The following is an 18,202-nucleotide window of genomic DNA, read 5'->3' on the forward strand; positions in this document are numbered from 1 at the left end:
TAAATTGATTGATCAATTGGTATATAATGTTATATTTATTTAGATTTATTGATTACCTACCAGTACCCTATGTTCAGTAGTCTTTGTGTGGGGTGTGCGGGGTGGTTTACAACTGATGCACTCACTTTGCTTACCTCCATTTATTCATTTATATATGCTACACAGATGGTGATTTACTTATATGTATACCCCCATGGCTATATTTATTACCTATCCAGCCAGGTGCCAATTATGCATTTATTTTTCACATGGTGATATCCCTTGGTTTTTTATTACCTGCGTCTTCCATTCTTGCATTTTATGTCATTATTGTGTTTTTTTTTTTATAAATTAATAAAGATTGTATTTTTTTATTGGCCAAAATTGTCCTATATTGGTGTCTCATGTATGGATGGAAATAACAACAGGAAAAAAAGCCAAACCCGTGCCCGTCAGAAAACCAGCATTTCCCATTAAATGCCATCGCACTCGCTACTAAGTTGTCCTCCGAACACATTTTCTTCTGAAAGAAAAGCATGGCATTTTAAAAGACTTCTGTGATTACAGCCTTTATCACAGCTCATAAATTCAATGCCTGAAGTCTATTTATGCCTTGTGATAACACACACACAGATTTCTAACAAACTCATACAAGCAAGTAGTGAATAATTGAGGCAGAACGACACTTGAGCAGCATTATCTTGTGTAACTCAAGCAGATACCCTACAGAAAGACAGACTCGGATATATATGTGCAGTGCATGTCCACTGGTCCTATTGGATATGTGTAGATAAGCGGAAAAAGAAAGTTACCTGTTACTTGATTTATGCTGAATTTTCCATGTTCATTGCCGCTGATAATCAGATATGAAATTTCCGCATTAGCTTCGATATCTCTGCTCGTGGCGTAAACCTGCAGAACTTCGGTGCCAACTTCAATATCTTCTTGTAGGGTCGCAATATATTCTCGGTGTTCAAAGACAGGTGGATTGTCATTTATGTCCAGGACTGACACCACAATATTCGCAACAGACGAAAGCTTTCTGGGTAAACCATGGTCAGTAGCTCTAACCGTCAGCGTGTAAATTGCTTGAGTCTCCCGATCGAGAGGCTTTTCCAGACTAATTATTCCAGACACTTCATCAATGGAGAATTGACCTTCTGCCGAGCTAACTAATGAATACTGCACCTTTTGATTAAGTCCTGCAATAAAAATATACATTGAAACACTATAATATTTTAGCCACTTGGCAGGAGACATGAGTCGGTGTCCATTCGAATCTAAGATATGAATTATCGAAAAGGTTTTTCTCTCACCATAGAAAATGATGGTGTTGAACCTTCTAATGGTTCATGTGCAAAGTCTCATTAGCCAGTAGAAATATGTCCATGTAAAGTACATAAAACTCAAATATATTTATTATAAAAGCAAAAGTAGAAAAATTCTACATATATAAGAGGGTCCATATTTCAGGTACATTTTATTAGAAAAATTCTTTAAAAGGGATCAAGGCACCAAGTTGAACAAAAAAAAAATTGCTCACATAACGAAACCATTTCCAGCACTGCAATTTCAGTGGTCACTGCTAGTCCTGCAATGATGATGTCCTGTCCATCATTCACGTGACTGTTAACCAATCACTGGTCTCAATGATTCTGCCAGTAAGGCTATGTGCCCACGATTCAGAAATGCTGCATAATTTTTCCGCTTCTCACTGGCAGGAAAAATGCATGCGGATTTTACATGCGTTTTTCCCGCCACGTAGAAGCGTTTGTCAAGCGTTTTTGCATGCATTTCTGCATGCGGGTTATCAAGCGCTTTCTAAGCGATTTTAACATCACTTGGAAAAGTGCTCGACAAATTGGTCACGCTATATAAATCCATGCAACTGGCATGGATTTATCTAGTGTGACCAAGTAATAGTAAAAAAAAAAAAAAGAATAAGAATGGTAAAAAATAAACATTATACTTACCTTCCGATGGCCCCCTGTCTCCCTGTTATCTCACGGTTGTGTAAAAGGACCTGCCATGACGTCATCTAGTCATGTGACAGGTCACGCGACCGGCGACATCAGCGGTCGCGTGACCTGTCACATGACTAAATAACGTCATGTCAGGTCCTCACACCACCGCGAACCGTCCAACACACCGGACGCATCGCTGAGGAGGCCGGGGGCCATCGGAAGGTAAGTATAATATTTATTTTTTATTTTAAATTCTTTTTTTTTTACAGGTACCATGGTACCCGGGTCCGGAGGAGAGTCTCCTCTTCTCTAATCCTGGGTACCATCCGCACATTAAATCGATTCATATCTGCGTGTGCACATGTAGTGATGCGGATATCAAGCGTTTCAATACAAGTCAATGGCGGCAATTACGCTGCGTGTCCGCAAAATTAATGGACATGCTGCGGATTTTTCCGCAATGATAATCCGCAGCGGAAATTTCCGCAGCATGGGCACAGCACATGCAGATTATCATTGGGGACCATGGGGCACGTATTACCAATCGGTTTTTAAGCGTTTTCGCTGCGGAAATTCCGCGGCAAAAACGCTTGAAAAACGCATAGTGGGAACTCAGCCTAAGAAGGCAAAGAACAGAAAATGGCTGCAGTGATCACGTCACTAATGAAAAAGTCTTCACTGGTGAAGGAGCAACAGAGCTTTTAATAGTTAAAAGGGTTGTCCAGTACTTTTAAAAATGTGCCAATGTGTTTTAATGATAAATAGAAGCTTCTTTCTAATTACCTCCTGGTGCCGTTTCTGCCTGTGAGCGGCGCTATCGGTGGCCGCTCACAGGCAGCACGTGACCCCCTTCCCCCCGCTGACGTCACGTCATGTGAGGCGTGACTCAGCGCTGGGGTCCCCGCGGTGGGTGCTGGGTTGTGGGAGGGGTTATTCCCCTGCGTCACACCCAGCATCCACCGTGCACTTTCCCAATGAATGGGGACAGAGAGAGCGCGCGGTGGATGCTGAGTGTGACGCAGGTGAATAACCCCGCCCACAACCCAGCAGCCACCAATCGAACGCGGAAGAGGGACCCCGGCTGCAGCCTGGACTTGTCGTGACGTCAGCGAATGTCAGAGCCGGCTGCAGCTGGGGGGTTACGTGATCCCTGTGAGCGGCCAGTGATAGCGCTGCTCACAGGCAGAAACAGCACCAGGAGGTAATTAGAAAGAAGCTTCTATTTATCATTAAAACACATTGGCAAATTTTTAAAAGTACTGGACAACCCCTTTAAGTAGTGTTTTTTTTTTACTATATTTTATTACATAATAGTGTTTAATATTGTTTTTTCTACAATTTCCCGAATTTAACCACTTTTGAACAACTGCAAAACCCCTTTCAATTTATTTGCTTTGTATCTTAGTAAAATTTTTCTGACTGGTTCAAATGTGTTCAATATTCTGTTTAAAGTGGTTTCATTTTCTTAAATGGGTAAAATTTCAAAGTGCTTGTAAAAACAAAAAAAATGTACAACGTTCATCCTTTTAAAAATCCTCTCCGAACAGAGATTTTACACGTTATAGTGTACCGCTTGTTGGCCACCTCAGCATTCTATCAGAGGTGGCTGTTCTCCTATGCAAGGATTGTGTGCTTGCAAGCACTTCTCTATATAGCATGTAAGGGTTGCCGGATCACTGGATCGAGCCAACTTCAGTGCCCCCGTGCTCCTCCGATGCTGCAGTGGTAAAGCTGCCTCATATAACATCATCAGAGAGCACAGAGTCAGGAAAGTGCCGACACTATGCTACTTGTCCAAACTGTCATTCATTCAGTAGCACATTGCTCCCGACAAGCAGGAGGCTGGGAGGCCGGGGAGTGGTGCGCTCCTGAATACAGATCATGGGACAAACACTTTAACAACAAAGTACATAGAAAGCGTTAAAGGAAACCTGTCACCAAGTTTTTTGCTATCCCATCTGACAGCAGCATGATATAGGGGCAGAGACCCTAATTCCATTACTGGGCTGCTTGCTGTCATTTTGATAAAATTACTGTTTTCTCTGCTTCAGATTTAGCAGTGGTCCTGTAGAACTTTGCCCACACCACTGATTGGCAGATTTCTACCCATGTACAGTGTACACAGAAAACTGCCAATCAGTGGTGGGAGCGAGGTTATGCCGAGATCATGAATATGAAGGACTACATGCCAGCAAGCTAACTAGTGATAATCTCCTGCTAATAAAACTACAGCAAGCAGCCCAGTAAGTGACACATCGCTGGAGTCAGAGTCTCTGCCTCTACAACAGGCTCTTAGATTAGGTGACAAAAACCTCCTGACAGATTTCTTTTAAGAATATTACTGATTGGATTAACACCACCAGCACTTCAGGACCCACCTGCCACCATAAAAAAAATGGTGGCATATACCAAAAATTGTTTGGTGGGATATTCAGAAAGGAAATGTTTGAGGGCATTTGTGCACTAATTAAAAGGACAATAAAAAATAACAACCCAACATGGTGTACAGAGGTGGCAAAATACATCACCTGCATCGGCATCTATTGCCTGCACTCTGGTGACCGGGGTCTTGGGCTCGGTATTCTCAAACACGGTGACCGTGTAAGGATCTGCAGAAAACTCCGGAGCATTGTCATTTACATCTTCCAAAGTCAACTCCACATTAACTTCACAGAAATGACCACCTCCATCTGTTGCTTTTACCAAGAGGTGGTACACTTCTTGGATCTCTCGGTCAAGTAGTGATGAGGTCTTTAATTCCCCTGAAGAAGAAAATTATAAAAAATGTTACCCATCGAAAAGTAAAAGAAAATCCGAAGCACAATTCTGCAATTCTGCCTTTAACTGAGCACTTTAGAGCAAAGCATCACGGACTGGCTTGGCTTTAATCTCAGCCATGATACATCATATTATTAGTAGAAAAGCTATTACTACCAAAATACATTCCCTTAAGTGTGCTTACTTTAGCTTTCTAAATCCTCATAGTATTGCGGGGTGAGTTATGCTAACCTTTATGCATATGCATGCATAAACCAGAGCTAATCAATTTATTACAGCTGATGTAGACTTTCCTTAAATAATCATCTTACTAGCCGGTATTTTGTGCAGAGCTCCTTCATTTTAACAAGTCAGAAAAGTCTGTAGAAACAAAATTATTCGGTGAAGAACTGGAGAACATTAAAAGTTTTAATGTGTCAAGATATTTCAATACATACAGCTAGAGATGGAACTAAATACTATCGAGAATGCCAGCAGTGAATTATTCATTTTTACATTTATTATTTTTCTTATTCTTATACAACACTGACTACATACAAAGTGTAGCCGCCAACTTATCATTTTTGTAGTTTGGAGAAAGGTCATTTGCCCTGAGCCGCCGGCTTCCAGTGGGTCCGTCTGAACTAGGTTTTATATTTTTCCATTGCTGCTTATCTGTTCGATTATTACTGTGTTGGAAAATTTCAAATCATTTTATGTTGGGGAATAAGGTATGGAAATCACAGTTATAAGCTGTGGGAGAATATTATTAAACTGTCCAATGTCTCGATTGCTAGAAAAGACTATAAAATACTCAGTGACCTGCACCACGCCTCTAGAAGAGTCTATCCAGTCTCTTCCGATTCCATATCCCTTTGATCAAGAAAGAACCAAGCTAACAATGACTATACATATTCACTACAACAACAGACTAAAAGAATAAAACATGTTCCATAAAGGTTTCAAAACTAAACCACATTTTCATTACTTGAAATCAATTTCTTTGGTATCGTAGACATAATTAAGAACAGTTAAAGGGAATTTGTTAGCAGGATTTCACACCTCAAACTATTTATATGCACATGAGGCTCTTTGAAAGACAAGTCTGTCTTTCCTCTGTTATTGAGAAATCCATGTTTGAATTGATATGCAAATTAGGCTGAAGAACTATTTGTAGATCTGTAGCCTCTGTCACTCCAGCTCTATTCCCCGACCAGCGCTGCCTTCTCATGCTTCACTGACAGCCTCTATGCTGTGTGACTTCATTCGAAAGAGTTGTCAGTCAAGCAGGAGGAGTCAGCACTGGGAAGTGAGCTCTTGCCATCTCATCACTTCTGTCAAAAGGAATCCAAAGGAATATAGCACTGTGAGCAGGGAGGGCATACAGAGTGTGCATCAGAACTGGCAACTGGTATAATTTCTATACTCGTACTACAGATCCATTAATTTGATGCTCTGCATCCAAAAACTTCCAGCCGTCACCAGTAGCAGCTGAGTGGTGGCGGTGTCAGGTGACGCGCCACCAACAGATATTAGTGGATAATTCCTTTACAAGGGCTTCAAGGACTTTTTTTTTCTACTATGAGTCTAAAAACCAACAGGCAAGTAGTTGCTAACAGAGGCAACTACCCGCCTGTTCTACCCGGTGCCGGCTCAGAGCAGTCACTGATCACTCCTGCACGCAATTTAGCTGTGGCATGTCAACACAGAAGCTCTTCTTCTTCACCCCCAGGGTGCTCTATCGACAGTATGACTGCTGACACCATGCTGATTAACAGCCAGCTCCCCACAGTTAGGCAGCAGGATACAGCTGTCAATCAGCATGTCAGTAGTCACGTCCCGTCAACAGAGCAGAGCGGAAGAGAAGCCACTGCTCTGTCGACGTGACGTATGAGGAAGCTGCTCAATTGCCGGTAGAGATTGGCGCCGGGCACAGAAGCAGGTAGTTAGCAACTACCTGCTTGTTAGTTCTTAGGTCCATAGTAAAATAAAATTAAATAGTCCTGGATATCCCCTTTAACAGTTTATTGTGCAAATGCTCATGATCAAATATCTGACAATAGCAGGGTAATCCCAATAGACTTTGAAGGCATTTTACCTAAACAAAGACTATTAATAAAGAACAATGTGTTCTCAATGTAGATGTGACAGCATATGTCTACAGAAAATGGTCAATTGTTTAAATAAAGATTTTTCTTGCTAAACAACTTTAACAGATTTTGGTATTTTGTTTTTTAATTTTCCATGGTACTAACTATATTGGGAAAAAAAGTCCTGAAATCGTTTTTTTATTTCCAGCCTATTAGCCCAATAATAAAAATTGACAACAGGTGATGGCTACAGCTCACCTCCTCCCCCTCCCTGCACAATAACCTCTGGCCAGATCACAAATCATATGTAGAAATCAATCAACCATTATTGTCCATTGTTTCCTACAGCCCATTCAGCTGTCCTAAAGCAGATCTCTAAATGTTTGTCCTCATAATCATTTAAGGAGAAAAAAAAACAAAACAAACAATCAGAAAATAAAATAAAATAAAATCAAATAAGTAAGAAAAGAGTATTTTGTGTATTGGGTTATAATTAGAAGAAAAAACATCTAGTAATTACTGTCAAGTTAACTCAACTCTAATGCTAAAAATATATAACACGGCTAGCTACGCTATTTAACGAAGATTGTTACTGAAAGTGAAATGGTTAAACTGCCTAAAAAAAAAAAAAATACGGCCAAGGTTTTATGAGCCGAAAATGAGTAGGCATTGTTTTTTTCCTTTTTTCATTTTTAATATCGGATTTACACAAGTCTATTTAGTTCCGCAATTAATACAATTCATGTAATTAAGTGACTATTCCTGCAGCAGGAAATTATGTCTGGCTTCTCTTTGAAAAGAATTAGCAGTAATGATGTCTGTAAGACATAATTAAAAGGTCACAGCTAAGAGCGGAGAATTTATTACTTTTCTGGAACTCACCTGTAAATGGATTGAGGTGAAATTTCTCTGAGCCGGGTCCATGCAATGTGTAAATGATCTCGGCATTAGAGCGAATGTCTGCGTCGCTGGCTGAAACTTGAAGGATTAGTTTCCCGGAAAGGGCATCTTCAGATATGGTCTCAGAATAAAAATCCTAAAAATAATAGCAGAAGCACATTTGAAAATGTCATTAATATCCTTTTATGTCAAGTTTGATGGGTCCACAGAACCAAATCGGGTCACAATTAAAGGGGTTGTTCAGTCTAAGGAAACAAAACCTAATAATTATATTAGCAAAAAGCTACAAAACTGTTCATTCTATACAGTAAAGAGTAAAGCGATGTACGCTTTGTAGAGCTATAACATTAGGTCACCCTTTTGCTATCTATTGGGTCAATAACTAAATCAGGACCAGGCTTCTTTCATACAGTATATGTGGCTTTAAGAGCGCTATAATTTTTTCTCATTTGTTATTGAAATAATATTTGATTTTCTTTTTATGATATATGGGGTCTAACTTTTATACAGTTTGCCATTCTTTTGTCTACTGATATTGGGGGAAATGTAACGGGAAAAAAGGAGATTTCACTCCTTAGTATTGAAATTGCAACAGCAAGAAGGAAAAGGCGTGAAGTTTATGGAAATCTCTGGATTGATGGACATAATAATATGCGAATGATGAAAAAATGGAAACATAATTTTCAAAACATCTTGAATTATTCAGTATCGAGTAGGAGTGCCATGTGCAGGAATGCACCTTCACGCCTTGGCATGGAATCAACAAGGTTATTAATGGTTATCCGAGGAATGTTCTGCCACGCTGAATGCACTTGGGCATGAAAATCATCAAGACTCGCTGCTGGCAGCTCCCTTTGCAATTGCCGTATAATATTGTTCCAGATCTGCTCAATAGGAGACAAGTCCAGAGAAGCTGAAGGCCATGGTGGAATTTTTAGGCCACGCAGGCTGCGAACAGTAGTACGAGCAACAAGCGACCTGGCATTGCCGTGTTAACAAATGGCTTCTGAGATACTTTGAATAAATGGCTGTACCACCGGTACCATGACCAAATTAAAGTAATACTGAGCTGTTAGTGTACCTGGAATAAAAACTGAAGGGGTTCGGCTACTGTACATTATGCCTCCCCATTATACATGTACACGACGCTGCCCATTCCTGGAGCTGTTGACTTTTCAGTGACATTACAAAACATTAATTGCATCTCTATATGCAGAACAGCTAGACATTTGAAGTCATTGAGTGGTCCACAAGCAGTTTAGGTGTAACACTATGGCCGACGTCCCTTCATGGTGTTCCCTTCCCCCTCCATGCAGGGATGCCAGCTTACTCATAATCCTCGCCCTCGGCATGGTCCCCGGTGTGCTCCCTGTCCTCTGCTACAGTGAGCGATACACTTCCTAGCAGTGCGCCTAGTGTGCGCGTGCACTTTCTCCCCCATTCTTAAAGGGGCAGCGCAAACATATAATAAATGCCCTCAACTTGAGGCTGAGAGGCATTTAGTATAATTAGTACACCAGCAAGACGGCTTCCAGCCAATAGCTGGGAGGCATCTTGTATTAAAGACTTCCTCTCTCTTAGGGAGTCGCCAAAGTAACAGCTTTCATTAGTATGTAGTCTCCCCTACTAGTGAGTTGTTAGGTCCTCTGGTCCCAGTGTGGCCAGTGTCCTGAACCCGTATCACTGGTCCGTGTGCAGCTAGAGCCTGAACATTGCCCCCCTGGTCCTGGTGCGACCAGTCCTATCCCCAAGTCCTCTGGTCCCGGAGCGGCCAGTACCTGAACATTGTCCCCTGGTCCTAGTGCAGCCAGTCCCGTTCCCGAAGTCCCCTGGTCCCAGAGCGGCTAGTGCCTGAACACTGTCCCCTGGTCTTGGTGCGGCTAGTCCTATTCCCAAGGTTCCCTGGTCCCAGAGCGTCCAGTGCATGAACATTGTTCCCTGGTTTCGATGCTGCTAGGTCTGGACATTGCCCCCTTGGTCCTGGTGCGACCAGTCCTATCCCCAAGTCCTCTGGTCCCGGAGCGGCCAGTATCAGAACTTTTCCTTATCTGAATGTCTGTGTCAGTATCCGTTCTGCAGTGATCTTGAACTGAACCTATTAAGTCTGAACAGAGCCCTGTGTCAGCTAACCTGACCCCTGGGGTCAGCTGCTGAAGTCCCGGGATCTGACTAGGAATGGTACCTGGCGGCTACCTGCAGCCCAGCCTGTCTGACCATCTGGAGCTGCAGTGAACACCAGGTAGCCGCTTAGCTATGCCCCTACCAAGGCAGACCCGGCCCTGTGACACAGTGGGTCCACGAATCCACATGCGCCATCGGTGGGCGAAACATAAGGCTTAATGGATATGTTCGATATATGCATCTGGAGATGTTCTGACACATTTGCTAACCATACCCTGCAAAAAAAAAGTGTGAACGCATCCAGAGGCATCTGAAACATACAGGCGTAGCAAACGTTAACTTGAAAGTTAACCCCTCACATACTATTGAAACTGTCAAGCTACAGTTTGCTACATCAAGGTATCTAATACATTATATGTAAAAAAAAACTTGCTACATTTGTATATTAATTAGAAGCAGTAGCTGTTTTCTTTTATTTATTTTTCCATCTTGTCATTTTATAAGCTAATCAACAATATTAATGTAATGGGGTATACTACAATATTGTGCTGTATAAGGGAATCTTAATGGTTAATGCACATTTAAAATATTTAAATTTGATGTTCTCATGTTTTAGGGACATTTGTATTCATCAGATATTTTTGTTTATTTCCTTGGAAATATACAACTTTCAGCAAAATGCATGCTGTGCAATCGTTTTAGCAAATGCTTTATGCCAGAAAAAAATCAGCCCTTAATGTACCTGTCCTTGTACTGAATTTCAATGTGGAGTAGCAGCTTCTTGGGTATGCCCAGCAGCATCGGGAAGAGAGCAAAGCTAATTCTTGCACATATGCACCAAGTAATAAAATAAAAATATCAAAATAAATAAATAACGTTACATTTACCAATATCTCTGGCATAGCAAAGGTCCCCCAGGTTACAGCATTTTCAATGTGCAATAAAAAATAATAAAAATCCAGAGTCCTCAGTGGTTGATACCTATTAATGGCTAAATTGAGTACATATGATCAAGAGACCTGAGTAGTCTTAAAATCTTGCTATGTGTTATCTTTCCAGTTAGCCATTAAAATATATCAACCACTGAGGACTATCAATTAATTTTCTATCTACTGGTGAAAATGGTATGAAGTTATAGTTTTCCTTTAAAGCACCACTTCAGTGTTTCTTTTTTTTATTGCAGCGCTGGAGTGGTGTTACTAACATAAGGTCCCTGCTCCTAATATTATACTCATCGCCCACCGTCTTCAGCTCTTCCCGGCGCTACTCCGGTCCTGACCCGCCATTTTGTGACCGTAACTTCTGACTGACCGTAAGTCTGAGGTAGTGGTCACAAGCTCTCACTGTAAGTCTATGAAAGCCAGAACAAGGCCCTCATAGACTTGCACTGAAAAGTGACCTTCGGTTCCTCCAGGAAACAATGGAGCAATCCGGCAGCTCACAAACTGCTGAAGACGAACAGGAATGATGCTGATAACAGCAGAAAACAGGGGATGGTAAGTATAAGACTAAGCGCAGGGGCCTTACATTAGTACCACTCCAGTGCTGCAATGAAAAAAAAATGCTGGGGTGATGCTTTAACAACAATGTGCAATGGTCTTTTTTGGGGCCATCGAAAACAAAAAAATATTTAAAAATCTCATAATGCAAAGGACATTCATCATTTATCCAGGAGATAGTTAATACATGCCTGATTGTTGGGGGGTTTCAATAAAAGGACGCCCTCAATTACAAGGATAGGGGTCCCAGGCCACCATTTTTCCCCTCTGCATGACTGGAGTGGAGCATAGTGATCGGCTCTATCCTTCAGCCCTATATACACTGAATAGAGTGGCAACGTGTATGCATTATGCAGAAGCGAAAAGGATAACTTCAGACTTGGGCCATGTTTCGATTTTTTAGCTGATACCTTTCAGAAAGATCTTTTGTCGATAGGCGATCTTCCTTTTGATATTTGGTGTCATCGAATACGCATGGACAATGTAAAAAATCATTCACCAGGCAATCATTCATCCACCGGCTGTTCAACCATCATTCACCAAGCAATCATTCATCCACCAGCTGTTCAACCATCATTCACCAGGCAATCATTCATCCACCGGGTGTTCAACCATCATTCACCAGGCAATCATTCATCCACCGGCTGTTCAACCATCATTCACCAGGCAATCATTCATCCATCGGCTGTTCAACCATCATTCACCAGGCATTCATTCATCCATCGGCTGTTCAACCATCAATCTGTGCCTATCCAATGTGTATGGTCACCTGAAGAGATTGTGACAATATATACATATAAATGTACCTTTTCGCAAACTGGGCTGTTGTCATTGGCATCGAGGACTTTCACTTCCACCACTGCTCTGCTGGCATATAGTCCATCTGTAGCAGTTATGTTTAGTAGATAATTGTCCTTTACTTCTCTGTCGAGTGGATTTCGAACATACACCTTCCACTCCTGCTGCAAGTTCTCAATCGAAAATTGCCCAAGTGGATCCCCTCCTAGAACAGGAAACATGAATCACTCGCTCTCTAATCTAAAAAACTAACAAGGACAATTTAGACAAATAACAACATTCTTGGGTGCAGGAAGAGGAGAGAGAACACGGCTGGAATTCCTGCTATCTCATTAGGTTATCAGACATGTTTTTTCAATGGTGCTCTTTGTGAATGCCTCAGTAATTACATTTTGCAAGAATATAAATATTGAGGTCTAAGAACTGTAGATCTGGGAATAAATATGCAGAAATAATCACCGGTCCATGACGAATCACCATCATAGGCATTATGTAGTGTTACATTGATTAACATTTTAACAGTAAATGATGCGGTTCTGGTTGCAAAGCTAATGAAAATATCACTAATTATCATATGTTGAAAATAGATAAGGATGAGAAATGTGAGAAATGATGATCTGCCGCACAGACTGGGAGACAAAGACAAAGCTGCTCAAAGCTCAAGGGTTGTGATGGGTGGGGGCGAACAGAGCATTTGGAAATTAAGAATGAGGCAGCAGAAATTAAATACAATCTGTATTCCCAACAACTTTGTTTTTCACCGATGGTAATTAGCATAACCTTAGGTTTCAAGGACAGTATGTGGGATGTAACGGAATATATACTACAAGAAAATAGTAGTCAAACATATTCAATGATTTCTACAATCATAAAAGATAAGTTAAATTTCTTACCTGTAATATACATTGTAACTTCTTTATGTATATCCTCAGAGTCATCATCTGTTGTACTCAAGATGGCAATTACTCCACCTGGAGGGTCATCCTCACTGACTGTGCCTTTGTATATTTCTGCACTGAAGCGTGGCGGATTATCATTCACGTCCATCACAGTAACTTCAATTATGGTAGATGATGACAGCACTTTATCACCGTGATCATAGGCAACCACTATAATGTTGTATTTGTTCCTATTCTCATGGTCAAGCTCACCAAGCGTAGTAACCCAACCAGTTTCCAAGTCTACAGAGAAAAGATCTTTAGTTTCTTGTGGATCCTGTGCAGGTGCCAACACATAGGAAACATGTCCGTTCAGTCCTGAATCTGAATCAACAGCTTTCACCTGGATGACCTTAGCTCCACCAGGAAGGTTTTCTACAATGAAAGCCTCATAGGGGTTAGCCTCGAAAACAGGTTTATTGTCATTAGCATCTTTAACCTGGATGCTAACATCCACAGAAGACATTACCTCATGGTCTCCGTGAATATTTTGAGCCAACACTGAAAACTGGTACCATTTTGTGGTTTCGTGATCCAATTGCTTTTCAAGTTTTAGCCGGCCATTCTGTTTCTCTATCACAAAAATGTCATCAACGTTACTTTCAGGTGTGTTTCCTTTTACAAGCTGATATATAACAGGCTGACTACTTTCTGCCCTGATAAAATCAAGCTCTGTACCAACGGGGGCATCTTCAGAAATACTCAAAGTATAAAAAGGCTCAGAAAACTTCGGTAACTGCACTTCAGGTGGAAGAATTATAACAGAAACAGGGACAACACTTTCTCTTGGTGGTGATCCTCCATCAGATGCTTTAACAAAAAATGGGAAGACTTCATCTTCTAAGCCAACCAAACTTTCTTTAGTAGTTATGATGCCAGAATATTGGTTGATTTCAAAGTTTTCTTCTATGCTTTCAGATTTGGCTTCGAGGATGTATGATATATCAGCATTTGCCCCCTCATCAATATCAGATGCTAGAATTCTAATAATTGAAGTCCCTCGAGGTACATCTGATGGAATACTTAGTTTATACTCAGAAGAGCGGAATTTGGGATCATTATCATTGTAGTCTGTTAAAATGATATTGACAACACAGAATCCAACTTTTCCACCACCATCTTTAGCCATTATACTTATAGGGATAACTTTGTTAGTGGGACCCTCTCTATCTAGCTTCTCTGCTGTAAATAACTGCCCCCTCTCATTTATGTAAAAACTGTCCTTTGCAAATTCATTAAGAATATGGTAAGTTACCTGTCCATTAATTCCAGAGTCCTCATCTACAGCATTAAGCTCAGTCACAAGGGTTTGTACTGGGGAATTTTCAGAGAGCTCCACTTCATATTGACTTTGTGCAAATGTAGGGTTATGCAAGTTAGAACTTATTACAGCAATATGGACCTGAGCAGAACTTCTAAAAACGCCATCAGAAATGGAAACGTTCAGGATGTACAATGGTTGCATCATCTCTTTCTTTAAATGTGAAACAGTAATTGTTCCAGTTTTAACTTCAATAATAAAATTCATATCTTCATTTCCAGAAAGTATTGAATATTCCAACTTTTCAGCATCTGTACTATCAGGATCTGTAGCTTTTACACTTGTTACAAAGCTTCCTTGTCTTGAATGCTCACTTATTTTGGCTTCGTAGATTTGTTGGGTGAATACTGGGGGGTTATCATTAAGGTCCACCACAAAAACACGTACAGTAGCATCATTGCTTAAAATAGGGACTCCATTGTCAACTGCCCGGACTAGGAAGGTATATTCACTTAAATATTCATAGTCTAATGGTTTTGCAATAGTTATCAACCCACTGTTGCTATCGATATGGAAAAACTGAGAACTATTTCCATGGTTGCTTACAGTTTGATATGAAATGGCTTTATTTTGACCAGAATCTGCATCCGTGGCCTTTACTTGTACAACAGATATTCCAATTACCGATGCCTCCGACAAGGTGGCAACATACGTTTTCTGCTGAAACATAGGTAAATTATCATTGACATCTTCTAAGATGATATCAACAAAAACTTCTGCATGTGCTCCTGTGACAGAGTCTGTTGCTCGAACTCTAAGTTTATATGCTGGATGCGACTCAAAATCAAGGGGAGCTATAACGTTAATTACACCTGTGTTGAAGTTAATATTAAACTGACTGAATGGATCACCATCTGTGATGCTGTATATTATTCGAAGGCCGTCTGGGCTGTTGGCTTGCACATGCACAACAGGACTGTGGAGCTGAGCATTTTCGGCAATCACTGCACTGTAAAAAGGCTTCTCAAAAACTGGCATTGCTTTATTCATTACTGTAATTGGGACAACAACCTCTGCTGAATACGATGGGCTTCCTCCATCTTTTGCTACTACAGTTATAAAATATTCCTTATTAAATGCATCAGGATCAAATTGCTTTTTTAATGAGATTGCACCAGATGGCCCAATCTGGAAATTTTGTGAATGTTCTTTTAGATAGTAATGTATCTCTCCATTTCTTTCAATGTCTTTATCGACAGCAGTAACATAGCGAATGATATCACCTATTTCAGCATCCAATGCAACCATGGCATAATATGGAAGGTTGACAAACACGGGACTGTTATCATTAATGTCTTCAACAGTTATTTTCACCAAAACATGCGAAACTCTTGGCGGTTTCTGTTCATCTGTAATTTCTACAACTATTTCATACAAATCCTGATGTTCCCGATCAAACGGTATTCCTGTCGTTGAAAGGACACCAGAGGTGAGGCCAATTTTAAATCGAATGTCTGGGTTGAGGATACGGAAAAACAGAGGCTCATTGATACGATTGCCAAGCGCACTAATAACAGTTAATGTTTTTATCTGAGTGGCATTTTCCTGTACTAATGCTGAGTAAGAGCCTTGAGTGAATTTCAGGGAACTTTCTTTGCTTTCCTTCACATTAATCTTGACATAGGCCAGACTAGAGAATCGTCCATCAGAAGCTCGAATGGTTAGTTCATACCGACTCCTTAATGGACTTGTGCTTTGGACAGTTATGACTCCTGATAAGTGGTCAATAGCAAATTTATCACCAATGTTACCTTCAACTATAGAATACATGATTTCAGAAAAAGATCCAGAATCATCATCTGTTGCATTCACGGTAATCACCCTCACTCCTTTATACGTTGGTATCAAAATGGAAGCTTCATAGACTTCTTGAGAAAACACTGGAGCACAGTCATTGATGTCTACCACATATATAGTTACATTGGCTGCATGTTCTGCAAATAACCTGGGATAGCCCATATCATGCACTTGCACGGTAAAATGGAATATATTTGTTTGCTCGTAATCTAGCCTGGTTAGAGAGCGTATTGCACCAGTGCTGGAGTCAATGGCGAAATACTTGTGGACAGATGGTTCAACGATCTGATATACAAGAAGTGAATTTGCCTCTCTGTCAGCATCCATAGCCCTAATAACCAAAGGGAAGTTTTCATCAGTTAAGATGACACTGTTGACTGGTGCAGACTCACTGATTAGCCCGCGATAATCTGTGTGGACAAAAACGGGAAAATTGTCATTTTCATCCCGAATGTGAACAACGAGAGTCGCATTTGTGGACAACCCAGCCATGTTTGTGGCTTGAACAGTGAGTGTATAAGATACAATAGTTTCAAAATCAAGATGCTTCTGTGTTATGACCACACCAGAATTTGGATTAACCTCAAAGGAGTTCATTACATTTCCACTTTTTATCTCATATGTAACTGAAGACTGGCTGTACGTGGAAAGCATTGCAACAAAACTTCCAATTCGTGCCGATTCACTTATTTCTGCTGAATACTCTTTCTTCATAAATTTAGGGGCTGCATTATCGGACACAGTGACAAGAATATGGACAGATGTTATCTGGCTCATTGTAGGAGTTCCATGATCTGAAGCCTTGATCACCAACTCATATTGACCGTGACTGTGTCGATCAAGCTCTTTTGCTGTCTTAATAATTCCTAAAACTGGATCAATGGAAAAAGCATTTGCTGTGTTCCCTAGGAAGTAAAAGAAAAGAACAAGAAAGAAATATCAATTTATAATGAACTATAAAACGTGAGCTGCTTTAGCAAAAAGAGCAGAAAAACCATCTGCACAAAGAATTTTGAGACTCTCAATGAAAAACATGAATATGCAACGTTACTCAAAGAGAACACGAGTTACACATATAAACCAATGTCCTTAGAGAAAAATTCAGTTTAAAAAGCTTATTTTCATGAATGCAACATTGCTAAAAATAAGTGTTTTTTTTAAAATACCATTTTCCAATTTTCTAATGAATAGGTATTGTTTGCAAAAATACCATAATATTGTGAGGCTGGGAAACAAAGGAAAAGATGATGTAGATCAAAAGGAAAAAAAGGACAGAAAGAGGGCACAACAGAAATAAAGATGGACAACAAAGGAAAAAAGTAAGGCTTGAGCTGAGAATTGTGTCAGAAAAATACTTGTTTTTGTGCAAATGATGCTCGATTTACATCACATTTTTGCCCTACATTGGTGTGTATGCCAGAGAAGCCACCAATATGCACCATCCATGACTAGACATCGGCCAAAAGAGTATTTTTCTGGCTTCTGTTTAGCCTGTAAAAGTCAGTATGCAGCCCAAAAAAAAAAAAGATTACGAGGACCAGTAAAATCCAATAAATAGATACATTTTTTAACATAAGTGTCTGTGGGTGATGGATGCCACTGTATATCATCCTTTACAGGCATCCATTAAATGGATATATCAAGGGCTATTCAATAGCTGACTGAAGTGTTAAATGGATGCCATTATAGCCTATGGCTGACAGTGCTACTTATAGGTTATAACAGCATTCATTTAACAGATCCGTCATGAAGAAGCTCATGACATAACTGTTAAATTGATCCTTTATTCTAGGGGTGACAGACACTACTGGTTGGCATCCATCAGAGCCCATGTTTAGCATATAAGTCTGAGGTTTTCCTGGTGCGTATGCTAAACATAAGTCTTAAAGTGGGTGACCTATCCTCATGACAAGTCATCAATATCAGAATGGTAGCTATCCCACAGAGATTTACCCCCAATGATCCTAATCCGTCACCAATCACGAGTACTGAAGCTCCACCCCTACTGAACTGAAAATGAGCTGAGCTGCAGTACCCG

General features: G+C 40.5%; 1 protein-coding gene across 7 annotated transcripts in view; it reads right to left on the minus strand.

Annotated features, from left to right (window-relative positions):
• The window catches only part of FAT1 (FAT atypical cadherin 1), a 296,807-nt gene that overhangs the window by 64,619 nt on the left and 213,986 nt on the right, over positions 1 to 18,202 (minus strand). For all 7 annotated transcript variants that reach the window (XR_012248471.1, XM_073645370.1, XM_073645374.1 and 4 more), the window contains 5 exons: positions 13,002 to 17,069; positions 12,117 to 12,313; positions 7,673 to 7,826; positions 4,472 to 4,705; positions 792 to 1,181 (listed from right to left, as the gene is read on the minus strand). Coding sequence is in view for 6 of the 7 variants with exons in the window: in XM_073645370.1 (XP_073501471.1) it covers positions 792 to 1,181; positions 4,472 to 4,705; positions 7,673 to 7,826; positions 12,117 to 12,313; positions 13,002 to 17,069 (5,043 nt within the window). In the remaining variant the exon portion in view is untranslated. The remainder of the gene's footprint in view (positions 1 to 791; positions 1,182 to 4,471; positions 4,706 to 7,672; positions 7,827 to 12,116; positions 12,314 to 13,001; positions 17,070 to 18,202) is intronic.

Source organism: Phyllobates terribilis, unplaced genomic scaffold, assembly GCF_046119375.1.
Source record: "Phyllobates terribilis strain yellow unplaced genomic scaffold, ASM4611937v1 Scaffold_1__5_contigs__length_1240528914, whole genome shotgun sequence".
Taxonomy (NCBI): domain Eukaryota; kingdom Metazoa; phylum Chordata; class Amphibia; order Anura; family Dendrobatidae; genus Phyllobates; species Phyllobates terribilis.